This window comes from Phoenix dactylifera, chromosome 6, assembly GCF_009389715.1.
Source record: "Phoenix dactylifera cultivar Barhee BC4 chromosome 6, palm_55x_up_171113_PBpolish2nd_filt_p, whole genome shotgun sequence".
Lineage (NCBI taxonomy): Eukaryota > Viridiplantae > Streptophyta > Magnoliopsida > Arecales > Arecaceae > Phoenix > Phoenix dactylifera.
Window position 1 is genome coordinate 13,924,627 of NC_052397.1, and position 17,250 is coordinate 13,941,876.

General features: G+C 38.4%; 2 protein-coding genes and 1 long non-coding RNA gene across 5 annotated transcripts; 2 read left to right on the top strand and 1 right to left on the bottom strand.

The window, feature by feature from the left end:
- Positions 1–2,226: 2,226 nt before the first annotated feature.
- On the top strand, positions 2,227–4,663 carry LOC120111084 (cyclin-A3-1-like). Its single transcript, XM_039127490.1, has 8 exons — positions 2,227–2,695; positions 2,779–3,029; positions 3,107–3,182; positions 3,279–3,355; positions 3,579–3,612; positions 3,720–3,869; positions 3,955–4,089; positions 4,195–4,663. Exons 1-8 carry the CDS (start codon positions 2,342–2,344, stop codon positions 4,264–4,266), a joined length of 1,149 nt encoding a protein of 382 aa, XP_038983418.1. The 5' UTR covers positions 2,227–2,341; the 3' UTR covers positions 4,267–4,663.
- Positions 4,664–6,949: 2,286 nt separating this feature from the next.
- Positions 6,950–16,323, top strand: LOC108511218. Of its 3 annotated transcripts, none has more exons than XR_005512211.1 (4): positions 6,950–7,187; positions 11,912–11,965; positions 14,511–15,146; positions 15,635–16,323. It is a non-coding gene; the product is annotated as an uncharacterized LOC108511218 (long non-coding RNA). The 3 variants fall into 3 exon arrangements; XR_003385319.2 differs by lacking the exon at positions 11,912–11,965 and having other exon boundaries at positions 6,956–7,187; positions 14,511–14,932; positions 15,040–15,146; XR_001879320.3 differs by lacking the exon at positions 11,912–11,965 and having other exon boundaries at positions 6,958–7,187.
- LOC120111085 (zinc finger protein 3-like) lies at positions 12,707–14,491 on the bottom strand. The gene has a single exon (XM_039127491.1). It carries the CDS (start codon positions 13,481–13,483, stop codon positions 12,911–12,913), a length of 573 nt encoding a protein of 190 aa, XP_038983419.1. The 5' UTR covers positions 13,484–14,491; the 3' UTR covers positions 12,707–12,910.
- Positions 16,324–17,250: the final 927 nt, after the last annotated feature.

Below are 17,250 nucleotides of genomic sequence, written 5' to 3' on the forward strand. Positions count from 1 at the left end.
GAGAGAATTATTAAAAAATATAATGTGCCAAAATAATAGAGGATTTATGACTTTATAAAGTTGCCATAGTTTATGATTTTATTTATGGATTGGAAGCTATATTTATGTAATTTGCATGATTTATGTACATGCAAGAGCATGATTGATTTATGGTTATACTTTTATTATGAAATATCTATTTTTTTTAATGGTAGTTATCTTTTCTATATGATTTAGTATGAATTTATGCTTGACTAGTAAAATAGTGTAAGGTTTACTTATTGTAGCTCAAATCTCTATTTATTTTTCTCTTTTCAGACGAATAGGATCATTAGGAATGAATGATGGTTTAGGCTTGGAGTTTGTGATAGCAAGTATAGTGATTATGTAGAAAAAATCTAGTATTTTATATGACTATAAATTAATAGTTAACGATTTTTCAAATTTTAAGGTTATGAATTTTGGAATTTAAATTTGGATTTAGTCGCTCCGAACCCATACTTATTTATTTATTTAATAGATGATAAAATTAGACCCTTTTATCATATTTTGTTCAGGATAGATGTGGAAGTTAAATATAATAGTTGGCTACATGTCATCATGGGCTATACTCTTCGGTAGCATGGTTATGTTATGCCCCGAATTTGAAGCGTGATAGAAACTCACTATGATTGGTTAAAGACTTAAAGGTCTGTTTAATAACCTTGCAAGGATTAGCGCTTGCAATGCGTGCCTTCTACCTCAGCCTTATTCTCTCACTTACCTAAAGCTACAAATGGGTCGGGTTAACTCATGACCGGACCCCGCTTAGACCCAACCCGACCCATCTTGGAGGACCGTGGGGCCGGGGCAGGTCCTAAAATTGGACCTATTTCATTTTTCGGGTCGGGTCTGGGTTTTCTAAATTCAGATCCGGCCTGATCCATTTGAAATTTGGATAATTTTAGGTTTTCAATCCTACAACTCGCTCTGATCCGATCCAACTCAAATCTGCAAAATTATTTAGGCCTGCAGGGCGCAAGGGTGCAAACCAAACAAGTCAGATGGAAGCCTAGAACTGGGTGCTTAATGCTTGAACCAAAGCTCCGGTCCAGACCCGCTCCTTTTGCCCCAAAAATCATCCAACGAATGTGCCGTGGGAGGTTACAATATTCCGCAAGGAACAACATTGCGCGTAGTACATCCATGGAGATGCCAAGACGTGGGAGGAGGAGGTGCCCACGGGAAGGGCTTACAATAAGAAAGGTTGGACTAGCACTTGGGACATTGATCCAATGCTTTGAGTGGAAGAGAGTTGGCAAAGAAGAGGTGGACATGGATGAAGACTCCGAATTGACCTTGCCCAAGGTCGTGACGTTGGGGGCCATGTACTCTCCACGCCAGGCTATGATCAACGTTCTCGCAGGACTTTAAATCACTAGGATATCATTTATCTATTTTGATTTCTAAATCTTTAGGAAATAAAGCTAGATTTTTGTAAATTGTACATCAAGCCGCATGTCCTTTGCTTATGGTGGGAAAAATTAGATATTCAGTATATAAAAAGAAGCACAGATCTAGATCCGACCCGGACCCAAATTTTTTTGTTGGGTTCGGTTACATATGGATCTGACCTAAATGACCCGTTGGGTCAAAGTTTATAACGGTGGACCTAATCCAACCCAACTCAATATTCTATTGGGTTGGGTCTGGATCCAAAATTAGAATTCGAACAAAAAACTGAATTGGATCGGAGTCACTTATGACTCGACCCAACCCATTTGCACCCTTACCCTGCCTAGCGGATGCCGTGGCAGCTATAGCAGGGATGGGCTACATGGATCATAAAATTATGCTTTTGGCTAGATTTTTGAACTACACTGTCCATATTTACCAAAAAAAAGAAAAGTACGCTGTTCATGGCTTTTGGCTCACGCATGACACATCTGGCGTTATTAACCCTGCACCGGAGACGTCCCAAATTTTTCCCTGTCGGCCCGCCCGCCTGACCCGTTTGGATTTCGGATTTCGGTTGCTTTTCGGTCCGGAGGGGAAAAATTCCAAAGCAAAACCCAAATCCTTTCCTTTCAAACTTTCAAACGCTCAATCGAATCAAAACCTTCCCCCCAAAAATCCCACACAAACCAAACTGGAAAAATCCTCCATGGCGAAACCCCAAACCTTCGATGAATCCCGCTTCCAAATTTCCCTTCGAAATCCAAAGCCAATGGCGCCCTCCTAGCCCTCCCTCTAAATCCCCAACCCTCTTCCCTTCTCCTCGAAGCCACTCCCATCTCTCTCCCTCTGCTCCTCTCTCCCTCTCCTCTTCCTCTAACTTTAACCCTAACACTAGAGGAGCAGCGGAGGTACCAGGACGGTGGCCATGGAGGACAAGGAGAACAGCGTCCGCCTCACCCGCGCGGCGGCGGCGAGGAAGAGAGGCGCCTCTGCAGCAGCTCCCGCCTCCCAGTCTCTCCCACACGGCCAGCCCCCGGCCAAGAGGAGGAAGCGCAAGGCCCTGGGCGAGCTCAAAAACATCTCCAACGCCGCCTCTGGTCTCGAAACCCCTCCTCCTTCCAAGCCCAGAACCAGGTCTCGGGCCAAGAAGCAGGCAGAGGCTCGAAAGGTTCCTCTTTTGGATGCCTCCGCTTCCGAAGAGGTCCGTTTCGAGGCCGAGGACCCGCAAATGTGCGCCTTTTATGCTCCGGATATCTACCAGTACCTCCGCTCCATGGAGGTAAAGGATTTGGATTGCAGATTCTTGAGATTCTGGTTGTTTTCATTTGGTTTGAGCAGGGGTTTTTACTTGTTTTATTTTAGGTGGAGTCGAAGAGGAGGCCGCTGGTTAATTTCATTGAAACGGTCCAGAAGGATGTAACTGCCAACATGAGAGGGATTCTGGTGGATTGGTTGGTCGAGGTGGCGGAGGAGTACAAGCTTTTCTCGGACACTCTTTATCTCACAGTATCATACATTGATCGATTTCTCTCGTACAATGCTCTGAGTAGGCAGAAATTACAGCTTCTTGGTGTTTCTTGCATGCTTATTGCTCGTAAGCGTTGGTTTTCTTCGTCCTAATTTTGTCTCCAATCGATTCTTTTCTGCTGTTTGAATGATTCATTGATGTGGGTTTTCTTTTTGGATGCAGGAAATATGAAGAGATCAGTCCTCCCCATGTGGAAGATTTTTGTTACATTACCGATAACACTTACACCAAACAAGAAGTAATTTTTCCTCTCTATTGGCTTTCCCTTATTTTGCTTTTGTTGCTAATGTTGAGATCTTGCGAGTGACTTTGCTCAATCTGTATCTGGGTGTAGGTGGTGAAGATGGAGAGTGACATACTGAAATTTCTCAACTTTGAGATGGGCAATCCCACCATAAAAACCTTTCTTAGGTATGTTCTTAAGCTACAAATCTTACCTTTTGTTTTCAGTATAACTCTTGAAAAGTCTTGTTTTATAATGGCAATGAGCACATGCATATTAAAAAACATGATTTTGGATCCATTGTCTTGTCCTGAAGTTTTATCTGGACTTTGGATTTAAGAATGGTATAGAATGGCTTTTTTGTGGCATCTCATATTGAGCTAATTTGAGTTATAATTTCATTCTCTGCAGGAGATTCACAAAGGCTGGGCAAGGAGATGGCAATGTAAGCTAGTCCAATGTCTATTCAAACACTAATTTAGAACATTTAATCATGTGCTATCATTTTCTTCTAGATTGGATACTGATGAATGATTCTGGAACATTTTCCAGTATCCAAATCTCCAACTGGAGTTCTTGAGCAATTACCTCGCTGAGTTAAGTTTGGTCGACTATGGCTGTGTTCGGTTCTTGCCATCAGTTATTGCTGCTTCTGCTGTCTTTATTGCAAGATTCACCATTGATCCAAAGGCTCATCCTTGGGTAAGTGTATCACTCAATTATTGTATTGTTCACTTAAGTGAGTTAGTTATATTTGGTGTTGATTATTGGTCTTCTATTTTTCCAGAGCCTATCACTGCAACAACAGACAGGTTATAAACCTGCCGAGCTCAAAGATTGTGTCTGTGCAATTCATGATTTGCAGTTGAACAGGAAATGGTCCTCTTTGACAGCAATAAGGGAGAAATACAAGCAGCACAGGGTAAGGTTTTACACTTCCATGTGGCTTATTTTCCCTGTCTATTTCTTCTTGTAGTCTTGCAATGCATTTTAATTTTGCTGAATCCTATTTGCTTTTCTGGAGCAGTTCAAATGTGCATCGATGTTGCTTTCTCCCTCAGAAATACCTGCATCATATCTTGAAGACCTGAAAGAATAGTTTTTGCAATTATTTTGGTGGCAACTCATGCAAAATGGCAGTTGATGGCATTTAGCTGGCTCTTCTCAGATAGGATTTGGAAAAAGGAAAGAAAAAAACCACCCATGTATAATACCTCTGTCATATGAGATCGCTGACTTTTTTTGCCTGCGTTGGGAGGAAGAATGGATAAGACTTGTTGCTGAAGTGGCATTAAAATCTGTTTTGGTTGGATGAGGGGATCCAGTGTTTGCTGACAGATTAGACGAGTTGCTAGAATATCTTAGTCTTTTATTGTTGTTCTGATATACAGTTCTCTATAGCCAATGGGAAAAGCAGACTATGTATGTTAATTGTACATGTAGAGGTTTTGGGAAGTAAAGACAATTCACATATACTCTGGATAATTCCTGGTACAGATTGTGGACCTAATTTAGGTGCGGAGTGATTCCTAGCTGCAAGCTTACAATCATTTAGATAACTTATTACAAATACAGGAACAAGATCTAGAAGTCTAACCATACAGTTCTAGATCATGTTATTAGAACTACATCAAAAAAAGATCATGTTAAGAGAAGACCTCCAGTTCGTCTCATTTAAAATTGTTTTGTTTTCAAAGGGTTGCGAGAAGGGCATTCTTACTGAAAGAGTGCTAATCTGCAGACAAGTATGATATGGAACTTGTGTGTGAGGATGTTCTTTTGCATTCTCAAGATTTGCAGATTGGTTTGAGGGTGCCAACTGGCTTAGTTGGTAAAGTCATTGAATGTTGGATCATTGGATGCTGGTGGCTTATGTTTAAATTCTGCCCTCAACTTCATTTCAGCTTGGCTTCCTTCCTAGTTCTTTTACAAAAGAAGGATTAGTAACTTGGTTCTTGGATAATGACTGAAAAATTGATGCCTTGTTTACAGCTAGATTATTGTTTATCTGCATTGCTGAAGGCAAGCATGCATATGGTAATGTAGGTTCAGTTAGGGGAAAAGAAAGTTGCAGTGTATCTCTCCTATCCTTTGGAGAAGTTAATATTAAGACATAGTAATGCTAGGGGCTCTCTAATGTGCATTCTTGCTGTGGTATGATGGGATTGGAGTAACTTGTGGGATTTGTTGCTATACATGGGAGTAGATTCATAATGGAATTGGTAAATCATCATTTGTTGGCTTGAGCTTTTCTTGTGCGTATAGCCGGCACCCGAAGCATATATCATTAAGATCTTCAAAAATTTGATATGGTAATTACTAGTTTAATATTTTGGAAATTGATAGGGGAAGTACATTATCTCTAGTGAAAATTAAAGATTCATAAGATAAATATATTTTCTCAAACTACAGGATTAGTTTAAAATTGTTTGCTACTCCTGAGTCAAAAGATGTAACCTCTCCTTGTAGGAGCTATTTTGTTGGAGATTGCATTCGCAGGGGTATGTGATCCATTGTTTGCTTTTATTACGTACTGTCAGGATTCAATGCTTTTCCCTCATTCCTTCAATCTTGCACCTCTGTTGTAGAAACAAGCTCCATTATAAGACTTTAGTTTTACCCTATACGTTAAGGCGGGCCTGATGGCATTGACAATACTTGTGGTGGAACTCTTGATGCAACATTCCACCCCCTGCAAATTTTTCATATGAGTGCGCTCTAAACCTCATAGGATATCCAACTAATATCTCAAGGCTTGTTACCTTGTTGCTTTCAAGTAGGGCAATCATTTATCGATCATATATTTTTACACATAAAACTAAATAGAGGACCGAGAGGAGATCTTAACTTACGCATCTAAATGACGTGGGTGATCAAGGAGACAAAATTAAAGTTAAAAAAATTAAAAAATGTTTACTCATCTTTAGTTTTCTTTGTTTCCTTAGTTATGAATTACAGACCTTCATCATCACCTGAATAAAGCTTTGACTAGCTCATAACTCATTGTATCATTATCATCATCATCGTCGTCGTCATCATCATTATTATTATTATTATTACTATTACCATTATATTAGTATTACTACTAGTACTACAAGTGGCATTTCTAATACTACTTTTATTACTACTAGTGCTGCAAGTAGTATTTCTACTACTACTACTACTACTACTACTACGTACTACTAGAATAGTACTACTAGTACTAGAAAGTAATATTTCTACTATTACTTACTACTGCTGCTAGTATTATAAGTAGTATTTCTATTATTATTATTATTATTTTATTATAGGTTTTTTTGCCATGAATACATTTCTAAAAATTCAAATTTGCATGTAAAAACCTTCCTTAAAATTTATATTTATTTCTGTACCTTCATAAAACATTATTTTTGCACAAATGCTTCTACTATAATAGTTTTTCTACACCGTTAATAAAAACTATATATATTTTAATTAAAGATAAAATAAGATTTTGAAATTATTTTTTTGTCGCCCATCACAATCATCTTATAAATATATTTTTTTTACATCTACTCATTAAGGATATTTTAGTTATTTTAATTTGAAACCGTTAATTTTTTAACGATATTAAATGGCGTAGGTATAAATGCAAAAATAAGAATAAAAAAAGGATAGAATAGCAAAATAAGTGTTTTACAAAGGTATGCATGCATGCAAACATCTATTTTGAAATGATATTTCGTGTAAAATTCGATATTTAGAAAGATATTTATAAAAAAAACCCTTTATTATACCTACGTGGCAACTTAAACCTTACCTATTTATATACAAGTTAGATGATTGGGCAGCAAGACTACAATTGAAAAAGGAAATTATAAACAAAGGGGCCGGGCTTTGGCTTTACAGCCGAGAGAGAGGAGAATGGTATAAATAAATTCTCGCCACGGCAACGGAGGATAGCGGCTTCGCTGTGGCTGGGATCGACCCAACGGCCGACGTCCTGGACTGTCTTCCTGATTCATGGCGGAGACCGCGGCTCCCCCTCCTTCCATCCAATAAGTAAGCGAGCTCCTGCCCCAACTTGCAGTCGTTAGCGCGACCTTCAACATTCTATCAGAAATTGTCGTTATTACTCCGCTGCTGATAGGTTCATGTGTTCGATTTTCTTTTTTTTTTTGAGAAAAACTTATGATTATTTTGTCTCTTGATTTTGGAGTAAATGGAGATCAATTTGGTATTTATTTATGGCATTTCGTTTGTTTACTGGACGCGATTTTTTCTTTCATTACATATTATAGGTTCCCTGCTTCTTCATGTCAGTTATTTTTCACTACCTCGACTTACCGTTATTTACGAATCTCTTAAACCTTTTTTTGTGATGATGTAAATACATTTGTCTGGTGTCAACGAATGTGTAGCTGATGATGCTCTTTTGTTGTTATATTCCAATGTCCTGCTTGATGAAGGAGAATGGTGCTTTTGGGATGGTACATCATTGATACATGTCCTGGCTAATTCAGGAAAAGGAATTATATATTGCATGTTCTAAGAATGTTGCACAGCAAAAGGATTCAAACAAATAAGATGAGTGTGGTAGGCGTGAAAATGTTGAGATGGTTGTGGGATGAAATACAAAGTGAGAATAAGTGAGAGGGTTGTGTGGTGGATATTGAAAGTGAGAATAAGGAAGTGGTTTTATTTGAGAAGGCCTATGGTTGAGATAACCGGGAATAAAATGATGGAGAACTAATTGGGATGCTAAGGGAATGCGGAATGATGATATAAGGTTGTCTCAGTTGGAAAAGGTGCTTGAGATTTGTCTTAAAGAGGAGAAATGACTCCATTTAATGAAAGTATTAGCACTGGAGGTAGCCTGTAATAGGTGATAGTGGGGAACGAGGATGTGTAAAGCCAACCTGAGATAGCTAGGGCAAGGCTTGCTGATGATTATGGTTTATGGTCATGAGGTTAAGTGTCTGTCTCTCTTGCTTGGAATGTGTGCATATATTCCTCATTGTAGCCTTTAATGGTTTAGGGAACTTTCTATAGAACATTATTACCACTTGTGGCAAAGTATGTGGAGGTAACCAATATTAAGCAATAAATTCGATAAGGTTCAAGATATGGTTTGCAGTAGGTTTCGATACCTATACAGGTATCATGCTGGTAAGGTGTTGAGAAAGGACAATTTTTTACTGATGATCAGAAAGAAGAATGAGAAAGGATTTGCTTCCATGAATGTGAACAAGAGGAAAGTTGAAGGTGATGAATGGAAGCAAGCTGTTAGAGGAATGCATTTATGAAGCATCCTCCAGCTCATAGAACTAATCCGGAAGATTTAGCAAAATACTAATACATGCTTTGCAGATTAATTTGAATGATGATGACACTCAAATGCTTCTTACATGAGTCTTCGACCCTCATTTTATGTGCTTACTTCTGATGAGGAAGAACTACTTGGGCACAGTTTTCTAATGGTTGTACATCATATATGAGTACTTTGTCACCAAAGCAAATCAGATTGTCGCTATGTGAAAAAAAAAGTAAATGCATATAAATTGAATGGTTGGTTGCATTCTAATATCATGACACAAGTTACTGATTCATGTAATAGAATCTACATATTATATCTTTAGTGTTCCTCCCATCTTTTCTTCCAGGCAACTTATATTGTTTGATAAATGTTAAAAAAAAAAAAATCAAAGTTGAGCCATCCTACAAAAGTGTGAGTATCAAACTTTGAAACGAATTTAAGTGTAGTAATTTGCTCTTTGAGTTATGTGAAAGAATCTTTTTCTTTTTTTTTCTTTTGGGAGACAGAGAGAGATAGAGAAAGGGAGGAAGACCCACCTGCAATATAATTACGCAGGCTAGATTTTTAAGATGCACCACCCAAGAATCAAACCCAAAACCTTTTTCTAAGCAAAAGGGCAACCCCTAGTTCACGAAGAATCATATCATTTGACATCAACTCATCTAAATATCTTTCTTGATAAAACAAGCAAAGTACGTCATGTTATGAATTTTAATGTGTCCATAGTATTTTTGATGAGTATAAAAGTGAACTCTCAAGAGGAGATTGATTCACCTTTCATAAATGATAACATAAAGATATAAGGATTAAACATAGGGTTGGAAATGGGTGGGCCAGTTAGCTTGGGTTTGCTCAAGTAATCAAACCCAAATAATTAGGCTGAGCCTGACGCTAGCTTGAAGTAAAATATTTAAGGGCTTATTCCTTAAGATGAGGCTCCTCAAAATCATCTTTAGGTTAATGGGTGAGGCTACTCTTGGGTATATATATCAGATAGATTGACTTAAGTGAAATGAAATTGTTGGGGCTTATTTTATGCCTTCCGTGGCAGGCATAAATGCTATTCTTTGATCGTCTGCTACCCATGGTTGGGGAGGGATGTTTTTGCAATGTATTTTTGCTTGAACCTGGATATTAGACTGAACCTGTTAACATGAAGTACTTGAGTGCTTATCCCTTGAGATAAGACTCTTTAAAAATCATTTTTGATCTAAGGGGTGAGATTATACTTACTTAAGCATATAAATCACATAAAAGGAGCTTATATGAGACAAAAACCCCAGGCCTTATTTTGTGCATTCTGTGACAGGCATAAACATTAAGTCTTTTGATTATGTCAGGTACTCGTGACAGGGGAATGTATGCATATTTTTCACTGTTATGTGGGGACAAAGGTATGGTAGGATATCTCATTATACAGTATAAGATTTGTGCAACTATTACAGTGGTATAGTTTAAAGTAGGGTGTATTTGTGCATACTTGGACTATTGGACTTTAAATCCTTGCAAAATAGTAGAAGCCAAATTGCAACATGCGAATCTTTTTTATCTTTAGTTTTGTATTCTTGGTTACATAAAAGTAGTCTATGAAGTCTGAAGCTTATGCCTTGCTCCCCGAGACTTAAGCCTGGCCTTATTGAGGTCCTGAATGCTCATCTTACAGCACTACCTTTTAAAATTTAGGTGAAATAGCATGACAAAATGATGATTTAGGTGTTTCAAGACAAGACTGAAGTCCAAGGGTTCAGATAACCCAAAATCTGCAAAGAAAAGAGCATGCATAACGTCGGGAAGCATTCATAATAAAGGTCAGCCATGATTGTGATATGTAATAAAGGAGGAGAGATGGGAATATAAGAAGGGGAGAGGAAACTGGTCTCTACTATGCCTCAAGCCTTGCACAAAATGTCGGAGACAAGTGTGGAGGATTGTGAGAACCCTAATATGGGTATGATGGAAAAATGAAATGAAAAGGGATTAAGTGGCAACAAGTCCTTGTTTAGACTGTCTTTAAATTTTCAACAAGACATTAGGTTGGCCACAACAATTAGACCAGGAGGGAAGTGGGCCACTACATGAGAAAAGGAAATGATACAACAAGTTGGTTTGCTCGTTGATGACAAGCAGCAAGAAATAATTTTTTATCTTCTTCTCAAATGCTGATTTTTGCTCTAAACAGTAGACATTAGCAGAAGTAAAGGGATGAGATATGAAGGAATAGCTTGCAGCCATAAGTAATCAGAACTTTTCAAAACAGATCTGTTTTGTAGTACATATACGGCAGAAACCAAGGGATATTGCAGGTAAATTAGAGATATAGAGTGAGTACATATTGAAAAGTTTCAATTATTTAAAGAGCATCTTTACATCTTTAGAACTTGATAATATAAATCTATACAAGTTGTTAAGTTGCGATTATACATCTCTCCCTCTCTTGCTGTTTTTAATACAAAACCATAACGAACTTGGTTTACGTGTCATTCAGAAGATCACAGTTCGTTCACACAGATACTACAAAAACTGAAAGAGGAAACAGAATCCCTTGCAGCCAGTGAAAGATGGGCTAAATTTTCAGGGGCAAGAAGAATGCATGTAAAGAACATCTAGTCTAGATTCTAGAGGCTAGGCTAGAATGAAGTGCAGCATTTGGAAATACAGAAGAACAACACAATTAGAGCTCCAAAACATACAAGACCCATAGTTTCAAATAGGTGGAATACATTATAAAGAAGCATCAATCACACAATTAACGATATTTAACTGGTTAATGAGATCCACAACATCCATCAGATGCTCATTTTTTCTCCGCCTTTTCCTCCTTATCTTTAAGGTATTTCTTTGGGATCTAAATGTGAAATGATAACTGACAATAAATATATAATGATGATATTTATATATCCAATGAATTATATGGTTCTCAGCTTTAGCTGCCTGCTGGCTGCCTTGGCATTCTACATAGACCTTTCTAGGGATTATCATAAGGGACTGCCTAGACATGCGGACAACTTCAGGCATGTTCATGGAGTGGGTCGGTGATACAAATTGGGAGAGGGCATGGATTGTAGTAATACTCATCAGGAGTTTTAATATATTGTGTTGCAACATGTCCTACTGCCCTTTTGGTTTTATGACAAAATGATATAACCATATTGGTTGCATGACGAAATGTGATATCTCGCCAATATGCTACAACTAGGAAAATTTTCAGAGAACTTGTCTTGCGATCAGATTCACTCAACTGAAGTTGCAGACAGGCCAGTACCAAAACAGCTGAAATTTTTTTCTTAATCTTGAAAACTTTTTCCTTAATTATTTTCCTTCCTTTCTCCCTTCAAGATGCTTGTCACAGCCAACCAGTGCTAGACAATAATACATCAGCTTTAATAAATGTAGGACATTTCTTGGTTCTTATCTATCTTCATTATGCACGGTCAAAGTTGACAGAGAAAGATATGCTTATTGTGAACAGGACAGGGAGAAAGCATTTGAAGGCTGTAGGGGAAAAGCACATTATTTGAGTTAGGTATCAGTCACTGCCAAATTGAATATTTTGTGCAATTTAATTGCTTTTCTAAAATGAAGATAATGCAAAAGTATACCAAACTATGCCATTAACAGACTTGAACTATCATCATTTGGAACAGCACAAACAACAATCATTTGGTTGAAGATCTGTTGCTTTAAAACTGATCTAAGCAGCAGCCTGTAAAAGATAGGAGACATCTTCATTTCATTTTTTTGGTTAAATCAGAAAATACCTCTATTCTATCTTCAGAAAATTTAGTGTTTTATTATCTGTGCACGAAATCTTGATATTATGGGCATCAGGTTTCTATATATTACGATTTATCAAAGTGCAAGTGACCCTTTATGGCTTATCGGTAGAAAAGATTGCTGCCTGTGCTCTGTTTCTTCCTTTGCCTCGCTGCCCATGTTTGAAGTTCCAACATTTGTAATCAATCTTGGCATTTTTAAGCTTTCCATGTCTCTGGCCATGCTATCATTACTGAATGTAATTTTAGGAAAACCTATTGTTCTTGCCTATAATATTTTGGGCCATGCTGAGGAACTGAAGACCTATCATTTGTCCGATGCTTCGATTTTTTCTCCGCTAACCATATTCTTTTATAATCATGTGAGCCTTCAGCTAATGACAATTGGAAGAGAATCTTAACTGAAGAATTGTTTTTGGAGTTGGACTTAGTAATGGATGGATAAATCATCTGAAAGCCAGTACAATGAGCATTGAGATAGAAAACATGGTGGGGAGTTGCAAGTTGAATACTCACTTCTGCTAAAACAATCACTGAAAATACTCAACTTATATTTTTCTCGATTATCACATATATTCCTTAAGGTAGAAATGAACTCTTTATGTTGGATCAAGGCCTAAACCAGTCAGTTTTTTATGATTGATGAATAAATCTAGGCTGAACTGATCAGGCCAGAGACATGAGTTGTGAACATACTAAAGTCGGAGATTCAGGTCAAGCTTTTGTTGCTCTGATGGCTGCTTGGGCAGTTGAGAATTCAATTGATAACTTCCAGGCCACTTCATACCTGTTGCTTCTTCAGGGGCAAAAGGTGTCCATGTCATTTTGACATTGGAACTGATGTCACCAAATCTTGCCACCGTCGCTATCCCTCCTTCTCTTTGTGGCTTGTGAACAATTGAGTGAGGGTGAACTTGTAGAAATTGAAGAAAAGGAGCATTAAATGGTGAACCCATCATCAACCTTTGTGATTGGTGAGTCCTTCTAGCTGCACCCCTCTCCCTCTTGTGGGCATTCTGATGCCCACCCAAAGCTTGTGAACTGAAGAACTTCCTCATGCAGAAGTTGCACGAGAACATCTTGTGTGGAGCAGATTTTGATTGGGAAGTAGAAGAGCTTCCGGTTGTTGATGAGATTCTCCCACTGAGGGTCAGGTCCAACCATGTCTCTGAACCATCATCGCCGACTTCACTGTCATTGTAATCACTGGTACATGTTTCTGACTTTTGGTTGTTGGCTGCTTTCTCTCCTAGTTCCTCCTGTTCCATTTGGAACCGTATTAGTTTCTTTCGAAGATGAAGAGGGAAAAGTATGAGAAACAAGTTTTCTGAAGACGAAGTGATAGGAAGTCATAGAGGCTTTGTGGAACGCTGAAGGTTTCCCTTAAAAAGAAGCAGAACAAGGTAAGAAGTGGGAATAATTGTAAGGGAGAGACTTATCAGGAGGAAAAGAAGTGCCAATGGATATCTTAGCTGTGTATCTCTCTTTCCTAAGTGGCCCACATTGTGGTGCTTGTTATTCCAGAAGCAGTGCTCTGTCATGTTTACCGTTGCCCATATCAATTTTTCAGATTCCTGACACCTTTTTCCTCATCAGGTCGCACCCACTTTACATGGTTATCCTCTCTGAAGCCATAATACAAGGTTGACAATCTAAGAACAAATCCATCAGTGGTCATATCATAATCCTCTTTTCATATGCCGGATATGGTATTCTAACTGTTGCAGTTTCTTAATCTAAAGTTCTTTGTATTGTAAGTAAGAAGTCCTGTCATAAGAAGCAGGTAGGCAGTTTATAACCTAAAGTGTTATTTCCACCAATCAGAATAGAACAGCCACAAAAAAGAATTTTCATTATAGATGTCCTGAACTTTGTAGGATTTTGGTCTTTTTCGTTTTTCCCTTGTCCTCATACTTGAGGACAAATTGATGAAGATCATGTAATCCATCATTCACTTGCTCAATGGTCCACAGCCAGAAAACCTCTTCCTGCAAAGCTGTTTACTCCCATTGGATTACTTTTTATATCTAGGACGGTCATTTAGATTGTGCTGTCCATCTGAAGCAGCCCGCAACTTAGATTATTAAGCTTTTTTTAAGTTTTATTTGAACATCAATGACTGCTCTGAAAGACAGAGTGGCTTTATAAGTAAATGCATGAATTACTTTGGACAATGCACTGGGCTTATCCATAAAGTTATAGGCTTTTTACTTATAGTTATCAGCAAAGTTGTCAAAGCACTAAATTATCTTTTAGTTGTACTTATCCCTGCATAATGCCTATTTTACTTGCCAGAACAGCAAAGCAGGCTTTCATGGAGGATTGATGTAGGTGGAGACTCCGTGACATGATTAAGATGGTTATTTTTTGAATGCGAGGGTCCCCATAGAAGTACCAATAATGGTGCTAAAGGTCCACAAGAGGTGAGTGCTGCATTAATCTTCATTTTTAATGCATTATCTAAGTGGAATGTCTTGTTGGTGTGTTGTAATGGGAGTTGCAGGCCCAGTTGTTAGTGGAGGATGTTTCTAGAGAACTGCTTTTAGAACCCTTGTACTTTGCAAGTATAGTTTCAATTCAATTGGACTTTGGACAGGAAAATGGAAGCTCAGTTCCCGTAAAAGGCCCAGCTTTCATTTGTTGCTTTCTGCTGAATGTTGATGCAAGCTTTTAATGCTGATATCTGTGAGTGGTAGAATTCCTTTGTAATTGGATTGGTGAGTCAGTCTGATCTTGAGAGGGAGAGGCATGGCTCTTCCTCCACATTTTTCTTTCCCACACATGTGCAGGTAATGCCGACATGTGTTATGTTATTACATCACAGGTATAGAATCTTGTGTGGTTGCAAGTGCAATCATCTCCGTTCAATCATGGTCAGGCTCAGTGTCCCACCATGTGAAGGAACTCAGATGCCTGTTCGTCATGATGTTGGTAGGTTGCCCTTCAGCTTACACTCTTTGTTTGTTTCTGATGTACAAAACTTGCATGTGACCTCCTTTTCCTCGACTTTCCTTGAGAATTTCAGCAATCAAAACTGCAGCTAGCACAAATCTCTCGGGTACTTTTGGTACTCTAGTATTGTACCGGATGGTTTTTTTTTCTTTAATTTGATGAAGATATTATATCAGATGTTAACCCAAGAATGATTTGCATTTATAGTTAATAGATCCTGATATCATGGTTACATAATCGTTTTGATGTGAGAGTGGTCTGAATTATTCTATGCAGTCTTTATGTTATCAGTCAGCTTCATTTGCTTGGTTCCCTGGTTTCTTTATCTATGTAATAATCCTTTCAAATTTCTTTCCAGAAGCACCAAATTAAGCTGGTTCTAAATATATGAACTCTATTAGGATGTTCCTTTGCTAAATAAATCCTGAGCACAAGATTTAATCGTATGCTCCTGCCTATATCCATAGGAATGGGCCAACCGATCCTCGGCTTTTGATGGATATGCAAATGGAAGAAGATATGCCCACTTCCACCAAAGGAGATCGCAATGATGATGGTTTATGCTGCATTCTAGTGGGGAAACTGATGTTATGCCAAGGAGATGCCCCTTAGCTTTCAGATGAAGCTCTCTTCGTCTGAAGTCAGATTGAAAGTTGAAGAGAAGAAAGAAGGGTGAGGGTGGGAGAGCCAGGAATCCGGTATAGTCTTTCTTGGTTGCTTCTGGAGAAAAGCTTTTTGTGCGGGCCACTGTTACATGGAAGAATATGGAAGAGGGGGTTTTAGACTTGTTTAGACTACTTTGCAGGTGGCATGAGAGCAAACCACAGTCCTCAGCTCGTGGGTCCTGTCCTCAAAAGGAATATCACCCCTTATCAGATCAAATATGCCTGTGACTGGGGTCCTTTGCCTGCTTGTGAGCAGACTAAAGAAAAGATCAAATAGGTCAGGATTGTGGGCGAGGGGATGAATGTACCTTCTTATAATAAGTGTCACATATTTGGGTCTGATGAGATTGTGCACAGCATTGATTGATATTGGATCCAAGGTTTGTAAACTCCAGATTTTTCCCCCCTATCTTGGTAGATAACTAAAACCATGTTGAACCAGGATCTGTAATTGAGTCGAACGCTGAACAATTTCTAAAGCAATTTAGATACATAGATATCTTGGCTGATACACAACTACCAGGTAATCAAGATATCAACGGATACAGCATAGAAGATCACTCCATGCATTTACTATAATATTACATGATTGAAAAACCCATAATAAGACAGTAGAAAAGAAACAAAACAAAGTTCTTGGTTCTCGTTTCGATATCGCCTTCGGCAATATCTCGGTTCAAAACAGATGAGATATTAAGAGCTTATATTAGACAAATATTTCCTCAGTCAGTGCCTAAACCAGATACATCCGGGAAATCAACTAGGTTCCCTTGAGGTAAAATCCATGGTGGGACTTCACCTCGGGAGAAGAGGAAGAGTGCTTCTCCCTGCACCTAAACTTCAGAAGATGGCATCCCAATGAGACCCACTCCACAGGAAAGCCTATTTGACTTCTTTAGACCTAAAATGTCACATGTGATTCCATGAATTGCAATTGGGTCCCAGTTGTAGAACCTATTCTCCAGCCAGAACTAGGGAAGTTGCATCCGGCCAGACTTTGCCTAAGGTAGTTCAAAGCAACAGGCTCTCCCCAGCATATACCTAATTCTGATCCAAAGTCTGGCCCCACCCTCTTGGCTTGCTTCACCAACAAACGATAAACACAGCCATTTCACCATCATAGAAAGGCTGGCTGCAATGCTGGATCAACCGGTCACAAGAATAGATAGGAACAGATCTAAGAATACTGAATTGATAATAATTTTGTTGTACCTAGCCAACTAAGTTGCTTGTGAATGCACAGGTGAAACCAATAATTCAAGCCTCTCAACAACCGAATCAAGGGTGTCAAGTGGTATTAACATTTGGTGTTGTATAGCTCCAGAGTAATTTTTTAATCAAAAATTCCATAAAATTGAGAACTGAGAATTCCCAAAACAAGAGTTTTTTTTTTTTTTTGCCTCATGTTCATCACACAT

Bases quoted from the DNA above. Each gene is read 5' to 3' on its own strand.
- LOC120111084 (XM_039127490.1), top strand. From the start codon at position 2,342: ATGGAGGACAAGGAGAACAGCGTCCGCCTCACCCGCGCGGCGGCGGCG. The intron at 2,696-2,778 runs GTAAAGGATTTG...GTTTTATTTTAG, and splicing joins AGTACCTCCGCTCCATGGAG to GTGGAGTCGAAGAGGAGGCC. The intron at 3,613-3,719 runs GTAAGCTAGTCC...AACATTTTCCAG, and splicing joins CTGGGCAAGGAGATGGCAAT to TATCCAAATCTCCAACTGGA.
- LOC120111085 (XM_039127491.1), bottom strand. From the start codon at position 13,483: ATGGAACAGGAGGAACTAGGAGAGAAAGCAGCCAACAACCAAAAGTCA.